Here is a 22359-nt window from a genome sequence, read left to right as displayed (position 1 = left end):
CCTGGTCCAAGCACTGGTCATCTCCCGCTTTGACTACTGCAACTCTCTCCTGGCCGGACTCCCGGCCTCTGCGATTAAACCATTGCAGCGTATCCAGAACGCTGCAGCACGCCTTATCTTCAATCTACCCAAATTCTCCCATGTGACCCCCCTCCTCCGTGACCTCCACTGGCTCCCTGTTGCAGCACGCATCCAATTTAAGACGATGACACTGGCCTTCAGGGCCATCAATGGAACAGCACCCATCTACCTTCAAACACTGGTCAAACCTCATGCCCCGAAGCGAGCACTTGGCTCCTCTACTTCAGCTGGCCGGCTGGTACCACCATCGCTGAAATCAAACAAATGTCGCTCAGCAAAGTCCAGACTCTTCTCTGTTCTGGTCCTCAGTGGTGGAACGAACTCCCGACCAATGTCAGGACAGCTGAGTCATTTGCCATCTTCCGAAAAAGGCTCAAGACTCACCTGTTCAGACTTCACCTCGACTCTACATAGCATGACCCACTAACACCCACCCCACCCCAAAAAAACAAAAAACCTTACCTATAGCACTCTGATCGTAGCACTGTTGCTCTTAAAGTACTATTTTACTCAGATGAGGACCTAACACTTGTTCGATTTTTAGCTCTTACTTTATCAGCAATGATACGTTGTGGTTTCTTTGTTTCCTTCTTTTGACAAATGTACTTATTGTAAGTCGCTTTGGACAAAAGCGTCTGCTAAATGACATAAATGTAAATGTAAATGTAAGAAAAAATTTAACTCTGAACTCAATGATGCTGCATGAGCCCTTGACCTAACAACTTGCGCCACACTGTGGTGAACATAAAATACTGCACCTCAGTAAAATATGGGGTCAGTTCAGTCTCATTAATAATGAATGCACAGAGAAGGATTCACAAATGTATTTGTGATTTATATATAAATGACTCTCTTCTCACAAATACATTTCGTTTTAAATAAATGTAATTTAAATTTATAAATATATGAATTAAAAAATATTTGCAATTTTCATCAAAAATGTATTTGTTTGTTGTTACATTTATATACAAACTGTTAAACTTGAATTTACAAGACGCTTTTCATTTGCGAACTTGTTTGCATTTGTTCGTGAACTGGTCGTGGCTGGATTCACAAATGCATTTTTTTCAACAAGGAACTCTCTGTAGCCAATCAGATGCCTCCCTCGTTTTCAGCCAGTCACATGACTGCATTCCCAAGCGGGGTACCTCACCATGGCCAGAGCACAGCTTTTTCTCTGCCGCACCCCCAGCACCCCCACTTCCCATGGCTATGCATGAGTCATTACAGACCACGCAAGCAACCACCCACAACGACACACACACACATGTACTCTAACCATTCTGGAAAGGAAAAGAGAAAAAGGAAGAAAAACAACTGTCGATAAATGGCCGAACTGGATTCTCTGCCAACTCCCCAACCATCTGACCGTAGCCTCTCCTCTCTCTGAACTGTGAGTGTTCCCACTCGTTTTCAATTAGCTCATGCTTTCATGTCCTGAAACATCAGCGGTTCTCACACTGCAGGTATGCTAATGTAAGATCAGGGCCCTAAATCAAGGTGATGTTTTCTGAACATTATGTGTGAATGTTATTACTTTACCCTCCATTAAATTAGGAAAAAACACTGCATTTAAAGCAAAAACAATTATGTTAAGCATCTTTTAAGAGAGGTTAAACATCAGGGTCAAAGGATAACAGTAGGGTTAAAGTGTGCAATGTTTTATTGAGTCTGCCCTTACTTACTGTATTGTGGCCTAGTTTGTTGGTAGGAAAACACAAAGTATAAAGCGGAAACTTGTAGCTCAGTCATCTGTCATCGATCAATGAAAACTACAGATTACTATTGATGTGTTTGAAATATTTTAATTTTGCCAAGTAGGAAGTGGCCTAGCATAGATTATATTCCTTTCATATGAACAATTATCCTGCTCCTCTTCGGAGGAAGCTATCTCTCTGCGGCACACGGTTTCCACCTGAGCCTCATCACAAAGGCATTTACCAATATTGGGAACGCAGGAGTGCCGCTTCGTGCCGTGGCATGAACTGGAACCTGCTTGCACCTGCTGTCTATGCAGAGTGTCATCTTCACAATTACATATAGGTGACTCAGAGTCAGAAAAACAGAACAGTTGCAGACTATAGTGGTGGATACAGCTGTATATCCAAGCCATTGTCCTCAGCATCCAGTTCAGTCCCTGTTTGATGATCACAGAGATGGTGTTGAAGAGGGAATACATGCAGCACACTCCCAGGAGCATCAGGAGACAATTTGCGACCTGGTACCACCAGGCGTCCTGATGGTGCTCCCTCTGGCCACTAACAAAGTCCCCAAAGCCCACCGTGCTGAACGCCACGAAGCAGAAGTAGAGGGACTCCGTGTAAGTCCAGCCCTCCATGGCTGAATAGAGAGAGGCGGCCACACATGCAACCAGAAGGACGGCAACAAAAAGGATTAGCGTGACTTGGTATACAGACGGTTTCCACACTTCATTTCCGGTATCTTCACTGGCTCGGCCTTCCAGTCCGCCGTGTCCAGTTCTCCTGTGGCACCAGAATATCAGCAAGCTCAGTAAGGTTATGACTCTCTCCAGGAAGAGGTTGAAGAAGAGTATGGTAGCCGAGCAGCCCAGTAACCCATAGAAAACCAGCAGGACCTTCCCTGTCAGAGTGGATGGAGCCGTCACTCCGAACCCTAAGACAAACAAGGTTAAAGGTCTCAACTGTGGTTAAAGACACTATCAGAACATTAGTGTGCCAGAGGATATTTTCCTACCACTGCAAAATCCCTTGTTACACAATGACTTTTATGTGAAGCCAGAACATGAATCAGATGCAAAACTGCAAAATGTAAAATGTTAGGTAAGGAAATTAACCAATACAAATTAGATCCATATATCATTTTTAATTTGGTATTTTCTGGCCCACATGATTTATTTAATGTGCCACTAAAGACTTCCCTGAAGAACACTGTAACAACAAAGGCCAATATGTTTTACACTTCCTGTAAGTTTGACTTTGTGTCAGCAGACTACAGTGTGATGTAATAACCTCTGGTGAGTAGTACGTGGGAAGTTGTTGCTTCCTTCCTTCCCTTGGTGTGTAATGTTAATTACCGGTCATGTTTGGAAAAGAATTTATTCAGGAGGAGGAAAGCTATTTTTGTTGTGACCTTTATCCCAGTAACACAGCTGTTGTACACAATTTATCGTCACACATTATTTGACCTTTTTTTCAATCATGGTTATTTTTTGTCAAATTTCTGTAACACCTCCTATGGTGCCAATCAAAGAAACGTATATTAATATAATATATATATATAATAGATATAATCTATCTATCTATCAGCAACTGTAATGCATAATAAAAGAATAATGTGTTAAGTTTACTCAAACATCCTCCCAATAAATACAAAAAAAGTGCCTGTTTCTCATTTCCTTGTTCAAGTGTTTCCATTCTTGTGTTTCAAATCCCCCGTGGCCTTCCTGCGGTTTCACACACTCTTTTCCTCTATTGAAGGCTTTTCTCGGAAATCTGGTGGACATTCTAGATTTAAAGATGAGTGCAGTGAACGCTTGAAGAGGAAGGCAAGGTCAATAAGCACAGATAGCACTCATCCTGGTCACACCTTGTTTGTCCCCCTACCATCAGGGAAGAGGTACCACACACTGCAGGCTCGCACCAAGAGCTGTAGCCTCCATCATCCTCTTCAAAAAAAGGACATGACATCCTTTAACAGCCATTACCATTGTTGACTCATCAGGCCTGTTGTGGTGGAGAATTAATCAGCAGCGTCCACAGAAACAAACGTGGAAACAGATGAGTGTCAGGGTGTGGGGTTTGTTTCCTTTCAGCGGTTCATGGTTCCTGGACACAGATGTGGTCTCGCTGGTTCTACTTGATCCACACTCACATCTCCACCTTTGTTATCTGACCAGCATCAACTACAATGTGCTGTTTTAAGAACCACATGACCGTTTGTCCAGACTAATTAATAATCACATGATACGTTATTTTTTAATTGATGTATTTTAATTTTAATTTTTTATTTACGTTGAACTATGCTTCCTTATTCCTTGTGAGAACATTCTTATATATTTTCTTTTAATTTTTCTTTTATTTTTAGATCAACTTTTTCCTTTATTCCCCTCTGTATTGGTCAGTTATTGGCAGTGGCGGCTCCAGAGATTTTCTGTTGCAGGTGCTATGGGGATGCTCAACACTTAAGAGAAGGTGCTTTGAATTTCGGGGCATTTCATTATGGCGGTGGCATCGGACCACCCTTGGCTACACACGCGTACACGCATTAACTATACTCGTTCCACGACTATAAGCAATATATGTAAAAGTATTCAACACAAGGGCTATAGATACAACATACATGACATCAAGGACAAAATTCTGATTTCAGAGGTGGGGGGGCCACACAAGTATTTTTAATAAAACTCTAACTCTTTCAGTTCACTGTGTTTTCTAGTAGTTCTTCTAGTTTTCTATTGCTACTTTTAAGTTTACTGTTCCCTTTTTTGGTTTGACTGGTTGTAAATCATGAAGCAAAACATTATCACCAAATTCTAATCCAATAGTAATAATAACAACGATAATAATAATACATTTTATTGATCAGATTATTGAGAGCTTTGTAGATGATGAGGAGGATCTTTAAGTGGATATGCTGCTTTATTGGGAGCCAGTGAAGGTGTTGCAGGATGGGTGTAACGCATTTCTTTGAGTTACTTACACTTTGACTTCTAAAGAAGTCTCTTATGTCCACTTTTCTTTTTTTAGACATCCTGGCTGCGTCTAATTACCAAACACACACGCACGCGCACACACACACGCGCGCGCGCGCACACACACGCACACGGACACCGATTCAAACGTAAATGTAAATGAAACCTCTGATATTAACATCCTTCTAGCGGACGTGAACTAACTTCCAGTAGCGGACTCCTGTAGGACTCCTGACCGCAGACTAGCAGACCGTCGGTGTGCAAGATGGAGTGACAGCGGGGACGGCCAATCACACAAGAAACGGCAGAGCCAATCGAGGAGCTTGTGGGCGGTCTAAACTAAGGGAAACAGGCTTCAGCTTGAGCGGACGTTTTCCGCTTGGTCCTAGTGCTTGACGCGTCTCTGTTTACTATAGCGTAACATTGTTTTTGGACGGTAAAAAGTGCAACGGACCAAAACGGCCTTTTGAAAAAATGCAGGGGACATTACCCCTGTGTCCCCCCCCCTAAATTATGCATGACATTAAAATATAAATATAAAAAAACTACAGACATTTCTTGGGGGTGCTGGGCGGGTGCTATGGCTATTATAGGGGGAGCTACAGCACCACCTAGCTCCCCCCTGGCGCCGCCACTGGTTATTGGAGAGAGAGACACACACAGGGGTATTAACTGCTCCCTCTTTGCATAGTTGTTGGTAAATGCTAAAAAAGGAAAGCAAATAAATCAGCATTCATTTAACACAGTAATGAAACCAGATGTCCGTGTGATCTACAGTCATATTTCTACAACGGATATCATCCCTTGCAATGCAGCGAGGAAAGTATCTCCTGGAGTGGCGAATCCACCCTCTGCATGACTCTGCTGTGATGTCGTCACATGCTGCATCCATGGCTGCTAGCAGGGCCATTTGCACATGTCGATGTCATAAACCTTTCACCTCAAGGCAGAGAAAAACTCCTCTATTGGATTAAGGAATGGGGAGTAGGCAGGGAGATATTCGACCAGCATCCTGTCATGTGCTGCAAACCACTGTCTGACCAGATGCGAGTGGTGAAAACGGACATTATCCCACACAACAACATACCTGCTGAGTTGGCCTCCACCCCTCTCATTCTCAGGGACTATGTCCCTGTAAAGAGTGTCTATAAAAGTCAGCAGATGTTGTGTATTATATGGACCAAGAAGGGGAATATGGGACACCATGTCTGAGATGGCTGCACACATTGTAACATTCCCTCCGCGTTGGCCTGGGACATCAGTGGTTGCTCTCTGTCCAATGCGATTTCTTCCATGCCTTCTACCTTTGGCCAGATTGAAACCCGCCTCATCAACGTATATGAAAGTGTGCAGTGGTTCCCTGGCTTCCAGCTCCAGTACACGCTTGAGAGAGAGAGAGCGAGAGAGAAAGAGAAATGTAACAACTTTTCCTGTGTAACAATGCATTTTGGAAAACATATTGTACAGTATGTTCTGTGAATACATATACAGAATTGCTAGTGTACTGCATGAAACTACACAAAGTAAACCAGTTTACAGTGCTGAACATTAGAGTAGAAGACATGTTTTACCTGTACATACTGGTGTATACTTCACTCCTTCACTGTTCCGTTCAAATGACACTTTGTACAATTGTTTCATGCGCATTTCATTTCGCTGGAGCACGCTGTCAATTGATGCAATTGACACAGATTCAATATTGCCAAACATCGTTATCCTCTATGACAGCGCTTTGAATTTCTTTCAACCTTATTGCATTGTTTGCAATCACCATTGCACAAATGGCTTCCTCTTGCTGCGGGGTGAAAAGGGGCCCTCTTCCACCTCTGCGAGGTTGTCTTTCAATCCTATGTGGTGCAGAGTAAAATTACAGTAATGTACAGTAAACATGAGATATTATGAGATGTTGGATAACTGTCCAATATTATACATACCTGTTCTCCCTACAAAATGTTTGAATGATTGGTTCTTCCAACATTTGGTTTCACCCTCCGACCAGCCTCAGCCATTGTTAGACCGTGATTGATAACATGGTCAACAACTGTAGCCCTCATTTCATTAGGAAATCTGCCGATGTATTTGAACTCCTCCCCTGTTTTGTCCCCTTCCCCTTCCACCCTGCATCCTCACCCTTCTTCCACGATGCTGACCTTCCATTTCTGTGTCACAGAATTGTAGAAATGGTCCACACTATGTCCTGCTCGGATCATATACGCTTGCCAAGTGAGGGTTCATGAGATTCATCCCTGAGTGACTGTGAACAAGTGGCTTGTCATTGGTTACAACTAATACTTCACACACCTCCTCCTGAGTGAAAGCTGAAGTTCACCTGAGAGCAACTGTTCAATTTAGGAGACATTTCCAGGAAAAAATGATAAATAAAGGTATAAAATTTGCTTGACAGAATTTGATAACTAGTTCAACAATTTTGTATGTAATGACTCAAGCAATGAAATGAAGACTATTAGTTTTATTGGGAACGACTATCCAGCATCCATAAGTATAGTTCATTTTGACTGACATGACAAAAGCAAATGATAATGTTATAAAACAGAGAATTGTATGAAAGCAACTAATTCATGTCCAAAAGCATTTGCAATTAGTTCAGAGGAAGGAGAAATGGCTACTATGATGTGCACAAATGACTAAATGTTGTGGAGGTTGGACTAATAGTTATGAGAATTTTCATTCTGATCTGAGAAAAGCATCAAAGCGACTGAGAAAAACTGTAACTTTGGAGCCAAAGTGATCAGCGTATTCTCTTTTACTCATATATAACAGGCTCCCATAACTCATTAATAAATGTCTTCAGATTCACTTATCAAAACTCACAGGCATAGATCTCTGCAGTGCTGCAATGAACAATCCTCAAAATGTTTTGCCACGCCACTCTGGATGACAATGTCAGTCTGTCAGTCGGCTGATTGGTCGGTGCAACACGCATCATCTAAAAAGCATATTCGTCAGCCGCATTGCTTCATCATATATAGTCAATAAGGGTAAATAAATATTTCCAATGTACTGGAAGTAAAATAGACAGCTCATTGGTAAGAGAATACAAAAATGCTGAAATGTAAATTTTTTGGGGAAAAACAGAAGAAAAAAAGAAGAAGTCAAATCCCAACGTATGGTAGCCTATGATTGCAGTCAGCAAATATGGAAACTGTTTCCCAAAGGAAATTGATCTGGGCTCAGTGGCGTGTGTCCCTCTGTTTCCACAGTGACAGCCAGTACCTACAGATAGTGGATACAGTTGGGAGGCTGTAAAGTGATTCTCAGAGACGAAGCTGGTTTAATTTTTTATCTTGGGCACATGTTTGTCCTCTAAAGGTGCAGTTGAAATATGGATTTTGATGGATTGTTGCTGAGTTTGAAACACCTCTCCCCTGTGGGCATTCCCAAATCAATATGGCTTGATATGAACGGTCTCATTCAGTTTGTAGCTTTGTTCAATTGTGTGTGTTACTTGCACATGGCATTGTTTGGTTGTCAAGCCAATATCAGGACATGCTGAACAGCTGGCCTCTATTTATTCTGTTTATCTGTTATTTTGCATTACATAACATTTTGGCTGCAGTAGTCAGAATGATACTTCACGGGTGAACGGGGAGTGTGTCTTGGATAGTTTGTTTAACTCATCAACCTACCTAACCCTAACATTAACCTACATTTAACTGTTGAACTGACAAAGTTGTAATTGATGTTACAATTTGACAGGCTGGCCATTCATTAAATTCAATACATTGGCTGAACCACTTATGAATGTGATGTGCAGAACAATCTAGGAACTGAAACTGAACATTCTGCTTTAGGTTTTAATGCGGTTGGCATTGATAGGCACACGGATCAGCAGATGTTGCCATCTTTTCTTCTTGACTCACCAATGGTGGAGACTACAGTTCCCACAAAGTAGAAAGCCCCGGGGACGTCCCACAGAGCTCTGCCTCGCTCTGTCCGAATGCCTGCAGTCCTGGCCTCCTCGTAGTGGCGCAGCAGAGATATCAGGTGTTCGCAACTAACGTTATGCTCATGACTGAAGTCTCTTCGCCTCCTTTCCCAGAGCCGGTGGGCCTTTATCTCTGCTGGTCTCTCCAGGGAAGAGAAGATGGCAGCGCCAGCCAGCATGTAAAAAGCAATGAGCACACAGAGCAGGTAGAAACGAGCAGTTTCCCTGCTGGGGATCAGCAATGGGCAGCAGCAGGAGAACTCTTTCTTCATTGTCACTTCTTACGACGGCAGAACGGATTGTCTTCTTTGAGTGCTGTAATGTCACGTGCTAAGCAACGGTATCGAGATGAATGATATTTGCTCAGCTGTTTGACACCATCAGGATGAAGGAAGCGCTGCAGGACAGATCATTGTTATTATTCCGGTTCGCTCTGCTCTCTGTCTGTCTGTTTCATCCGATTCTATCGAATTCAATGCGATTAACACAACTTACGCAGCAGCAGCTTTCCCCGTCCGACAGTGTGTTGGTAGCCGTTCCTTCGGGGTCTGCATGTGGCTTCAACAGTGGCTTTAATGATCTGTACATGGCTACGGCTTATCACCAGCTCAATAATCACTCTTTACTCTCCTTTTATGAGCCACAAACATATGCACTCGTGCTCTCCCTTAGTCTTCACATTAAACAGCTTCAGAGATCCTTCCATGCTGCAGGTCCACCCTCACTATCGCTTTGTCAATCTTATTTTCTTATCTGAGAAAAGACCTTCATAAGATATTTAGAACGTGTTTATCCGAAAACTCTCAAGGTCAACAACAAGAACTGATTATGCCTTTGTCATCCATTTCAAGTGTCACATATCGAAGGGTTTAGTTTAATCATAACAAAAAGTTCAGTTGGAAACAAAACAAAAAATGCAGGAAAAATGTGGTTGTTGTGGTTCATTTTAAATGACCTCATCCATAATCCACAGAATTTGAGTATCTCTGGAATGGTTCACCATATTTGTTAACCAATCAGGTCTGTGCGTCACCTCTACCAGCGGCCGTGAGTGTCACAGCAAAAGGTTAAGGTTCCTTTGAAATGATCTTTTAATGACAACAAATCAAACTAGGTCATAGGTCAATCCCCAGACCAATGAGAATATTTTCATAAATGTGACCAACAGGGTGAATATTTGTTCCTTTTTTTTCAGTCTTCAGGCAGTGATTGGTCTGCGGGTGTGTGTGGTGGCAGAATAAGTGGCATGCCCGAGCCTGCAGCGATTGGACCAAAATGCAGTTGGGAGGGCAGTAGGGTGATTTCAGTGATTTGTTATACACTGCTCAAAAAAATGAAGGGAACACCTGACATATTCCAGTTGGAAAACTTTAACTTTACAAAGTGCAATGCCTTGACAACAAAACAACATAAGGATGATTAATGAAATCAAAATCCCCATCTTATGGAGATCTCGATTCTGAGTCATATACCAAAAATCAAAGTGGACAATCAGATCGCAGGCTGATCCAACTTGTGTGGAGCTGGACCAGAGCAGCATTCAACTCATTTACATTTACATTTAGGTCATTTAGCAGACGCTTTTGTCCAAAGCGACTTGCAATAAGTACATTTGTCAAAAGAAAGAAACAAAGAAACCACAACGTATCATTGCCTATAAAGTAAGAGCTAAAAATAGAACAAGTGTTAGGTCCTCATCTGAGTAACGTAGTACGTTAAGAGCGACAGTGCTATGATCAGAGTGCTATAGGGCTATAGGTTTTGTTTTTTGTTTTTTGGGGGGGGGGGGGGGGGGTGTTAGTGGGTCATGCTATGTAGAGTCGAGGTGAAGTCTGAACAGGTGAGTCTTGAGCCTTTTTCGGAAGATGGCAGTGACTCTGCTGTCCTGACATTGGTCGGGAGTTCGTTCCACCACTGAGGACCAGAACAGAGAAGAGTCTGGACTTTGCTGAGCGACATTTGTTTGATTTCAGCGATGGTGGTACCAGCCGGCCAGCTGAAGTAGAGGAGCGAAGTGCTCGCTTCGGGGCATGAGGTTTGACCAGTGTTTGAAGGTAGATGGGTGCCGTTCCATTGATGGCCCTGAAGGCCAGTGCCATCGTCTTGAATTGGATGCGTGCTGCAACAGGGAGCCAGTGGAGGTCACGGAGGAGGGGGGTCACATGGGAGAATTTGGGTAGATTGAAGATAAGGTGTGCTGCAGCGTTCTGGATACGCTGCAATGGTTTAATCGCAGAGGCCGGGAGTCCGGCCAGGAGAGAGTTGCAGTAGTCAAAGCGGGAGATGACCAGTGCTTGGACCAGGAGTTGCGTTGCATCCTTTGTGAGGAAGGTCCGAATCCTGCGGATATTGATATTGAGGGCAAATCTGCAGGATTGGGCCACAGCAATGATGTTGGGGGTGCAGGATAGTTAACTCCTGGACAGTCTGTGGTGCGACATGGCGTTGGTGGATGGAACGAGACACGATGTCCCAGATGTGCTCAATAGGATTCAGGTCTGGGGAACGGGCGGGCCAGTCCATAACATCAATGCCTTCATCATGCAGGAACTGTTGACACACTCCAGTCACATGAGGCCTAGCATTGTCATGCATTAGGAGGAACCTAGGGCCCACTGCACCAGCATACGGTCTCACAATGGGTCTGAGGATCTCATCCCGGGACCTAATGGCAGTCAGGGTACCTCCGGCAAGCACATGGAGGGCTGTGCGACCTTCCAAAGAAATGCCTCCCCAGACCATCACTGACCCACCTCCAAACCGGTCATGCTGGATGATGTTGCAGGCAGCAGGCCGTTCTCCGCAGCTTCTGTCAATCTCTGTGATCTCTAGCAAAAGCCAATCACATTGCACGGTGTTGGGTTGTAAGCACAGGCCTTATTTGTGGACGTCGGGCCCTCAAACAACCCTTATGGAGTCTGTTTCTGACTGTTTGAGTTGAAACTTGAACATCAGTGGCCTGCTGGAGGTCATTTTGTAGGGCTCTGGCAGTGCTCCTTCTGCTCCTCCATGCACAAAGGAGCAGATATCGGTCCTGCTGTTGGGTTGTTGTCCTTCTTCCGCCTCTTCCACGTCTCCTGGTGTACTGGCCTGTCTCCTGGAATCTCCTCCATTCTCTTGACACTGTACTGGGGGACACAGCAAACCTTCCTACCACAGTGTGCATTGATGTGCCATCCTGGATAGTGATGTAACTTCCGAAACGGGCGTGTCGGCGCGTCTCTGAAGTCCCGGATCTAAACGTTTCGAAACGTTGTGCCGGAAAGCGGTTCTGAAACGCCCATGTCACGTGACTGTAGTTCAGTGATTGAAGGAACACCTCTGTTTCGAAACGGCTATTCCAAGACGGGCAGATCCTTTGAAATACTGGCAAGAGCGACGTGTTGTCTTCCCTAATTTGTACCAACTGACTAAGAAATGTTTAAGTGTCCCTGCAACAAGTGTACCCCGTGAAAGGATTTTTCAAAAGCAGGGGAAGTGTTATCCAAGAAAAGAAACGGACTCAGCTCAAAAAGAGCTGAACAAATATTATTTTTGAATACAAATCTTTGATTATTGTATTGCATATAACAATGTGTAATTTATTTATTTTTAATGTTTCTTTAATTCAACCTGTATTCTACTTAACTTAAGGAAACCTAAGACCGGCTCATTTCATAGTGGCACATATTTAGGAGTTTTCTTTGGCCAGAGCATGTAGTTCACAGAAGTGAACTACATGCTATACTACTATAGAGTCAGGTTTCATATTCGTTTCAAGGCTTCAACACATACTGAAACATCGCTTCGAACTGTTTCGAAGCTTCCCTTTGCCCATCACTAATCCTGGATGAGTTGCACTAACTGGGCAACTTCTGTGGGTTGGAGAAACTGCCTCATGCTACCTCTAGTGGTGCAAACACTGGCAAAATTCTAAAAGGAAAAAAATCTGCCAGAAAGGCCGAGAACAGAGAAATGTGATCACCAGCTGCAGAACCATTCCTTTATAGGGATGTCTTGCTAATTGCCACTCGTTTCCACCTGTGGTCTGTTCCATTTGCACAACAGCAGGTGAAATTGATTCCCAATCAGTGCTGCTTCCTAATTGGACAGGGTGATATCTCAGAAATATGATTTACTTGCAGTTACATTATGTTGTTTTATTGTTCCCTTAATTTTTTTGAGCAGTTTAGTTTACAGGCATCGAGAGTCCAAATGGCAGGAGGTCTGGCAGGCAGGTAACAGGCGGACAGAAAACAACACTGCAAGTTAAAACAAACTGGCGAAGGGTCCAAAATGGATTGGAAGGGTGTCAATGTGGAGAGTGGCTGACGAGGGATTGAGAAGCAGGTGAGGAGGTAGGTGGGGGAATGCCAGGCAGAGCAGCAGAGCAAGGGGAAGTGGGAACAGGTGATTGGATGAATGGGGCTGTCAGGTGATGAGGAGGGAAACTCTGAGGCTTCTGGTGCATGGAAGAATGACAAAGGTTTGGTGTCAAAAGTACTTTTTTTAATTAGATAAAATGTATAAAATGAAAGCACTCGTAGTAGCTCCAACATATTAAAATCATCAAACACACTTAAATATGCAATATTATGAGTTTATGTATGTAATATAGTAATAAAAAGGTTTATCTAGCTGAATTAATGTCATTACATAGTAGACACACATACAGTACAGGAATGAGCAGTACGGAAAGAAACAGTAGCCTAAATGGAACTGAGCAGACAAGAAATAGTCCCGCCCCCTTCATATTGCATATTCATATTTATTCTGCTCTAAGCCTTTCTGCTTTTTGCACTTCTGGTTCGACGCTAATTGCATTTCGTTGTCTCTGTACTTGATCTCTGCATTAAAGCTGAATCTAATTAATCCAATACATCACAGTTTACTTTTTGGGTGACTTAGATTCCTTTTAGCATATTTACCTCCCTGATAGAAATGCTTATCAATTACTAGCTTTATAAATAATGACAAGGAAAACCCTGTCATTTACATGTAATAAACAGTATGAGTCACACACGTACTAGTTTAGTGCAAGCATAAACAACAAAACAAAGTACAAAAACAATAGGTGAGTGTAATATTCCAAAACACCTGAGCTGATAACTGTTTAGCTTCATATTTAGCTGTGAAAATAAACATATATATTTATTATTGCATTATTGACTTTTTTTCTACAGAGAACACAGCTTCTATGTAAAACCTGAATCTTAGTAGTTTATATCACAGGGTAAAGATGAATGTGTTGGGCAATGTTACAGTAGTGAGTACTGGACATGTTTCTTTATAAGGCCATATTACACAATGTACTCTATCAAAGCCAAAAACAACAGTAGCTGCAACCTCTACTCATGGGGACAAATTAGGTGCGTCATAGAAATAACACAGCTAATTGGTCTGTGTGTAATTGGACTAATTAGGTGCATGGTTTCAATAAACAGCTCCTTTTTTGAGTGAAAGTGCATTAAAATGTTTGGACCCTCGTACTGGTGTTAGCTACAGAGACATTTTCAATTAGATTGTAAGTAAGCAAGATTTTAAAAACAACATGAAGGATCCTTCACCACCGTACTCGTCTTTGACTGATTGATTTGATTCATTGTTTTTTCTTCTTTCTTTGCTTTGCTATGTTTTTATGTTGGGGAACTTTTACACTGCCATCTTGGCTAGAACCCCCAAAGTAAAAGAGTTTCAAAATATCCTGGCTAAATAAAGGTTAAAGAAAAAAATTAAATGACTGCCTTTAGTAATGATTACAGTTTGAAACCCAGCAAAAAAACTGTTTTAATAATTAATGCTCCGCTACTTTGCAATTCGGTGTGTTGGCTTACTTGATGTCTGACTGACAGCATGGACCTAAACTCTGTTATGAGGACGGGACTTATTCAGCAGGGCCTGAAGCTTAATAAGTGATGTGCAACGGAGCACAGGAACAGATTAATCGCGATAGCACTTGGAAATAATGGCATGGAGTGAATCATGAACTGAGTCATGGTTGAAGTCAGTGAAGACATTAACGTTATCAAAGAAGTAGATTTCCCCAGGAGTGAGTTCAGGGGAGCTGCAGTGATGAGGCGTCTGCAGGATGTGAGGCGAGGCCAGAGGTGCCACCATGCCAGTCCTTACATTGATTTTCAGCACACTGTGTAGCACCACACTGTGCAGGGACACACTTTCCACAGTCCCGACGTACACTACACAGGGACAAAAACCAAAATGACAAATTCACAAACATCCATGAACAGCATTTGTTCCCAACTTCCCCTTAAAATGATAAACTGATATCTTACTTTCTTTGCAAAGATCTGCTTCGTTCAGGTTGTTCAATGACTGAAGTGCGGATTCTGAAAAAGGAACATTACGCGTACATTTTTTTAACAGAAACGGGTGTAAATGAAGTGACAACATGAATAAGATCAAATACTTTTCTGCGAGGCCCAACTGACCTCTAATCGTCTCGCGCTGATGCTGCCTTGGATGGCGCCCTGGACTCAGCCTCCCTGCGCAGCAGGACCACAGAGAGGCGTTGAAGTGGAGGTGACCACAGCATTTGAATCCTGGCTTGGCAGAGTAGAGGACCTCCATGTCCGAACTCGAGCAGCAAACAGTCTGATCATAAAGCACATTAATGGTCAGCAGAAAATATGCTTGTTTGCCGTCTTATTGACATTTCTGGATTCGTCAGTGACATAGACACAGTGAAAAGATAACACTCGGTTACGAGTCTCATCATTATTTCACGCATGAGCCTCCCTAAATTCACATATAAAGCTGGAAATGGTGTTTACATTCAGGACGGAGAAGTTGTGTTCTATCCGGTGTGATCATCTGTGCAGGTCTGCCTCTCTCTGCCGGCAAATATATATCGGGTCCCTTCTCCGTCAAAGGGATCATGGAAGGCACATTTTTTTTTACCTTTGACAAAGGTGTTTAGCCCCACATCCCAAAACAGAGGAATTTCATTACAATATTTCCCTCTTTGCAGGTACACCTAAGGTCATGGATATATTCTGAATAATAAGAAGTGTAACTGTAATAGTCAACCCTACCTGCGGGGTTAGCAGAACGGATCCACAGCACTGCGCTTCATGTCCCACCATCACACTGTGCAGTGTCCCTCCGCAGCACTTCATCCCTGTGTCTTTAACGCTGTAGGCTTTTATGCCACAGCAGTGACTGTTTTCTTTTTTGTGATGTCTGTGTGGAGAAACAGAGCTCGTACTTAATATCTAATAAGATGAGCGAGATTAAGAAGTTATACGTTTTACATGATTAAAACTCAAGCAGTTGAATGGTCAGTGGATAGCTGTATTTGAAATGGAAGAATATATGTACTGTCAGACCAGCAGGAGACACATGACTGAAAAAGCTTTTAAATATTATCAGGCTGATCTTAGTCCAAGTATCAGCACACTAAAACTCATTACTGCAACTTTTTCGTCAGATTACTGGAGCCGATGACAAGGTACACCCTGGATATGGTGGTCGAATAATCACAGAGAAACAAGCTCTCACATTCACACAGACAATACAACATGTGACAAAAATGAACATACGCACATACGCAGACAGAGCTGATAGCATCGAAGTGGCAGGAAACCCAGACAGACAGACATTCCTTGGCTCGGTAGCCGAACAATAATTTCAAGAGGTTCCCAACAGGGTCGATACAGCTGTCTCGCTGTCTCCCTGTCTAGACAGTATGAAAGAATGTTTCCAACCACTATTCAGTTTGTCTGCATCCTCGCCCATTCCAAGAAACACCAATATTAACTGATTCCCACATTCCTCAGCTGTGAAAAAACCCACACACACACAACACATACTCTCTCCCCTCCAGACACACCAAGCTGATTTTAAAAAAGGAAGTCATAATCACCTGTGACCACTGCAGCAGATCTGAGTGTGAGGATCATAGACTGCTGTCCCGCAGAAGTGTTGTCCAGGTCGGCCAGGAAACTGAGAAAGACCCAAAGTCCATTTAGCTAACTTATAAGTAATGCTGATCTCTGAGCACGCCTCTCCATCGTCTCTGTCTTTGTGGGTTTTATTAAAAAAAACAGACAACTCTGCGTCGTGTCAAGCCGTATGATGTCTCTCAGCAGCACTTGAAGAATCAGAGGAAAAATGAAGAACATGCAATGCACACGTGGGGACAAAAACACGGACCCAAAACACAGACATTATAATATCATCCTTTTGCATGAAAGCAGGGTGTTTTATTCAATGGATACAAAACAAACCCTCTCGCTGTATGTAAGGAGATGGGTGGAGCTCCGCACCCTGGCAACGGAGCTGCATCAAAACAGCAGGGTCTGTTAACAGTATTAACTGGGATACATTGCTGTCATTTCTAAAACTGATGAATGATTCTTTGCATATAGTACATTAGAGATATTTGCTGGTTGTCCTCTAACCAGAGTTTTTACTGATTAACAAAAGGGCTATTGTCTTTGGTGCGACCCCTCTCTTATTCCTTGGGATTTTTTCTGAGTTCCCCATTCCTTGTGTTTGCTGTGATGTCCTTCCAACGTTCAGTCCAGACCAGTGTGGTATGAGTGACTCAGTTAAACTAGACGCTAGTAGAAACATTTCCTCATGTTAACTTTTTTCTGCCTTGCCCAGATCCTCGCCAACATGCTTCCAGTCCCCTGGTCCAGCTCACCCTGCCTGCTCTGCTGTGAGACTCTGGAGCAACAAGCTCGTATAAACTCACAAGTTCTGCTTTTGGATCCAGACACTTAACCGTTTTTTAAGAAGGGAGTGACGTGAACCAATTCTTTACAAACCGAAGAATCTCACTGCAAATGGTGGTTTACATTTCTCACAAAGGGAAAAAAAAAAACGGAGAACGTTTGTGGAACTTGACAGGATTAATACGGCCGATCAGAAACAGTTAAGTGTCATGAGTACATTACTTGATCTATCCAAGGCTCCTTCTCAGCCACACAGCCGTCACAGCAGACATGTGGGTTGTTCACAGTTGGGCCATCAACACATCGACCTAAAAGGTGGAGGGGGCACACACGTCTGTTGGGGTGATTACATCAACTGCACTTCATACCTCATTAATACACACAAACCAGGGCCTGCCAAGAGTGTGTGTGGTCTTCTATCATCATACTTTTTTTTTGTTTCTTTGCATAGAGCGTAACATTGAACTGAAGCAGCAGAAAGCTGGCAGATAGGGGTGGATCGCACATGTGTGAGATGAACAGCCAGGGGGAGTGTCCCCATGCCTCTCCTCAGTCCCTGTGTTACTTCAATACTCTTTCGTGCACTGAAACTATCCCCATGGTTTCAAAATCAAAACATGTTGTCCGGTCTGAACAAGTGGGTGTTTTTCTTCCCTTCCTCTATCCCCACATTATACTAATAACGACTTCAAAGTCAATCTAGCAAATGGAAAATTAGTGTCATAATCCCTGACTGGGCATTCTTTAATGTCTTGACATTTCTCAAGACACAGCTGGATGAAGGGAAAGGCTTGGTCCAGTCAAATATAAAAACATTCCTTAAAGTCACAGTCGGCAACATTTACGTTTGCTGTATATGAAATAATGAATATCATTATCGAAATAAATGTCATAGCAGTGCTATCTAATTAGTGTCCATATTCATTTGTGTCACTAGTTGTTCATGTCTGTTTTCTCTGGTCTCTACACCTATAAACTGGTCCTCCCTGAGCCTGCCAGCTGTTGTTGTTCAGATTTGGCTCCTTTTGTTACGTAACGAAAGGAGTCATTTGCATAGGCCGAAATACTCTTCACGATGTTAGGAGATATCTGAAAGGGGGGAGTTTCGCAACACAGCGCGGAGAGCAGACAGTGAGGACGAAGAGCGAACAGACAGCGCTGACTGGAGAGAGCGCGAAGGGAGAGCGTAGGCCGACAGCACAGGCCGGAGAGCGCGGACCAACAGCGCGCACGGACCAACAGCGCGCACGGACCGACAGCGCGTACTGACCGACAGCGTGCACGGAGAGTGCAGCCCCAGCTCTGGTGCGTCTTCACTGCTGCCTCCGGTCGGCCGGAACCTGGGGGGCGTGTCAGACAGAGCGCCGTGCACAACGGTCAGGGTCTGGTCTCTTGCGTTTCATTTTTAATAATGTGCGGCTACGGTCTGTGTTAGCTTGTATGTGTGTGTACAAAAAACTCGCTTCCCAAACAACCGGCTTGTCATCGTGCTGCTCCAGCTCTCCCCGCCCAGAACGCACTCACGTGACCACGCCACAGCTCACAGAACGCACAGCTGATGACGATCAGCTGATTAAGACTTCCATATAATTAACCTGTCGCCGTAGGCCACCGTTCGCATCCTGATTGCTTGCCCGAGAGCACGACACGTCTCCTTTCTCCTGGCCGGCAAACTCTACCTGTGCACGGCGTAGGAATGCCACCGTTTGCCTCGGATCGCTTGCCTGAGAGCACAACATGTCTCCTTTCTCCTGGCTGGCAAACGTAACCCGTGTGCGTCATTGAAAACGTGAGTGTGGTTCCCCTCTTCTCCGGCCTTTGATCTTGGCTAGGGTTGCACAATTCCGGGAATTTTCAAAAGTGGAAACTTTCCATGGGAATTTATGGGAATTTATGGGAATAAACAGGAATAAATGGGAATAAACTGGGAATTTTTCAAATTGATGGTTGGCTCTTCAAAGGGGACTTAAATAAAGCTGAGGAATATTATTTTGTAGCATAATCTTGACTAAAACAAACGGATGCCATTCACATACACTTGAATATCCATGCCATTCCTCAATCACATGCACAGAGCACACTGGTTAGTGCATGGCTATTGAGACCACGCCCCCTACTGGCACTGTGCATTGCCTCCATCACATGTACAGAAGATCACTAGAAGACTGGACCACACTTTTGAGTCTGAAGCACAAAGACTATTGAAGGCACACATTTGAGCTTCTGGACTAAACAAAGTGAAGTAAGTTTTGATGCTTTTATGGGGAAATATATCTATTACAGCTCTAGTCTACGATTTGAACATTCCATTCCATTTTTGAATGAGTGGGGTTGGGAGATGATATATTGAACCTAACATTCCTGTTTTTGACTTCACCCATGAAACAACTAATTAAAACATGTTCTGTTCTACTTTCAAATAAATCTGTTGAAAACATTTTGTATGGATGTTTTCTTATGACTTCTGTTCATATTTATGCTTGGATATAATATATTCCCAGTTAGTTCCCCTAAATTCCCATTAATTCCCATAATTCCCATTATTCCCATGGAGAGTTTCCAAATATGGAATATTTCCAAAATTCCCAAGCTTAAGTTTTCCGCCCCTTTGCAACCCTAATCTTGGCCATATCTAACATTCTCCAGCGTTGGCCTGTACGGTGACGTAACTGCGAGTGTGCACGCCCGCAAGCGGCGCACCCGCATATCTGATCTTTTGTGCTGATGAAGTGCCATGTGATGATTATTATATCTGATCTTATGTTATTTGCCTGACCCTCTAAAAGGATCTGTCCGAACCATACGGGACCCAGCAACTTCACCTGAGCCACATAGGGGAGCCATAGCGATACATCCACGTAAACATTGGCGCATGCTACCGCTAGCATAAGCGACATCTCTCTCTCCCAGTAGGCAATGACAGACGGAGATTTTTCTAAAATACGTACAGTTATAAAGCAAATATCGCAGAATATCACATACAGGTAATCCCGGCTGGGATTCGAACCGGGGTGGTCTGTGTATACACATACGTGCGTAAACGGCTAACTAAGGAACACAGTCAGTCCCCGTCTTGGAACCGCTTGTCCTCGCAAAGCTCAAAGAAGTGCCTTTTATTGCGCTTTGCGCGTCTGTCCTAGCAAAAAAAATTCCATAAACAAATAAAATGGCAAGGGGCACTGGGTGCAGTGTTGGGCTCCTACCACTAGGGCCCCTCGCACTGCAGCCCGCTTCCCCGACGCCACTGTAGGCTCCGATAGAACAACATAGTCATCCGGTTTTAGAGAAGAAAAAAAAAACGCGCCTCCATGTGCACGTAGAGCCTGTTTGTTGTGCAAAAATCCACCGCGCCCGTATCATCCAACTCACAGTTCGTGCACACGCCACATCCCACCTCCCCCCTCACGCATGTTACAATATCACAGGCGCACTCTTCCTCTGTGTAGCGTGTACTCCAACACAACACCCAAACATGCAAAACTACTTCACCCTCTTTCATACCTGGGGCACAGCACCACGGAGACTTCCGATGTTTTCTCCCACAGCCGCGAGAGTAACTCCGACTGTTGCACCAAGATCCACAGAGATTTGTGTCTGTGCTGTGGGTGTGCAAAGATGAGCACAAAGAACAGTTCACACAAACCCTATCACACAACACGAAGCACGTTTGGACACACTTATTGTAATTCCCACATTTTTATACTTGAAAGCAATTTTGCGCATATTCTTTTATTAGTTGTTCTCAATGGGTCCAGCCGCCACATGTGTTTTGCTTGTGTTTTTTATTTTATTGGGTTATTGGTTGCAAACTGTCATTATTTGTGTGTGATTATGAATACTATATATATCCTGTGCAGTTTTGAATGTCTCATGCCCATCGTTTTGTACAATAAACACATTATATTCAACATTCTTGGCTGTTTAAGGGTAAAACCTGAGCTGGTTGCTCATTGGTACCAGGTTAAGTTAACAAAATATATTGGGCCAATAGTTAAAAAAAACATTGGTTGACTTACATGCCGGTTTGAGGTGCGGGTTTCTGAAAAAAATAAAAATACAAATAAAGTAAATCACAAAAGGTATAAGTCTCTCATGGTACAACCCACTATGTCACTGTCCCTGTCTTCCAAAAAAAAAGGCTCAAGACTCACCTGTTCAACAACATCTGTCAAAGCTTTTATGAATCATTGACACACACTCTCAACGAAAATCAAACAGCCTCACAGAGGTGCTACAGTAGTGGATAGCAGTATAATGTCAGATACTTCTGTTCTTATATCCATATATTGCAGATAGTAGATACTTGTATGTGTGTATTTGTATTTAAACAGGGACAGTGCACAAACACACATTAGCCTTGTAGAAAACAAGGAGAGATGTAATGCACCAAGTTTTTATCAAACTTGCTATTTTCTGCCTGCAGTTGGCAGTTTGGTGGAGTGATGGGGTGATTGTTATGGTTACGTGGTCTCATATCAGAGAAATAAATCAGAGCCGAAGGCAGCAGCTTGTTTCTTACCTGCTGTTGCGTATCTGTGGAGATAAAGCACATCAATTAATGGTGTATATAAAATCACAATGTGTCATTACATCATCATTATTATGGGTGTATATAAAAAAAACATTACAGCATCATTATCAGGAATGTCAATAGGGGAATCTTCTCCTCCCATCTAGATCAAACAAAGGTGACTCATCCCACATGTTGAGACATTTGCTGTAAACTCCTTTTTGGCTCCTGGCTAAAAAAATAATCATGAAAGGTCTTTCACAGGCTTTGATTTATAGGGTGAGAAAACGTTTTTCTTACTTTACGGAATAAAAGAAGATTGTAGGCAGACAAAGGGATTAGTAAAATTTCAGATATGTATGAGAATTATACTCTTTTAAATTTTACTGAGATCAAGCAAAGGTTTGGCATTGAGCCTAAACACTTTTTCAAGTATCTTCAGATAAGAAGCTTCATAACAAAGACAAATGAC

General features: G+C 43.1%; 2 protein-coding genes across 2 annotated transcripts; both read right to left on the bottom strand.

The window, feature by feature from the left end:
* Positions 1-1355: 1355 nt before the first annotated feature.
* LOC311020442 (potassium channel subfamily K member 13) lies at positions 1356-8971 on the bottom strand (the record flags this gene model as incomplete). Its single annotated transcript, XM_084020465.1, has 3 exons — positions 1356-1364; positions 1997-2715; positions 8635-8971. The coding sequence occupies 3 exons, from the start codon at positions 8969-8971 to the stop codon at positions 1356-1358; spliced, it is 1065 nt and encodes a 354-aa protein (XP_083876591.1).
* Positions 8972-13171: 4200 nt separating this feature from the next.
* On the bottom strand, positions 13172-21907 carry LOC311020090 (uncharacterized protein). Its single transcript, XM_084019908.1, has 9 exons — positions 21897-21907; positions 21394-21416; positions 20879-20976; positions 17600-17685; positions 16561-16640; positions 15731-15878; positions 15128-15290; positions 14972-15025; positions 13172-14875 (listed from the first exon to the last, which is right to left on the bottom strand). Exons 6-9 carry the CDS (start codon positions 15812-15814, stop codon positions 14619-14621), a joined length of 558 nt encoding a protein of 185 aa, XP_083876034.1. The 5' UTR covers positions 15815-15878; positions 16561-16640; positions 17600-17685; positions 20879-20976; positions 21394-21416; positions 21897-21907; the 3' UTR covers positions 13172-14618.
* Between the last annotated feature and the right edge of the window lie 452 nt (positions 21908-22359).

Source organism: Eutrigla gurnardus (assembly GCF_963514095.1).
Source record: "Eutrigla gurnardus genome assembly, chromosome: 10".
NCBI classification, from domain to species: Eukaryota; Metazoa; Chordata; class Actinopteri; order Perciformes; family Triglidae; genus Eutrigla; species Eutrigla gurnardus.
The sequence above is the reverse complement of the archived record's forward strand: the minus strand, read 5'-3'. Positions and strand labels throughout refer to the sequence as shown.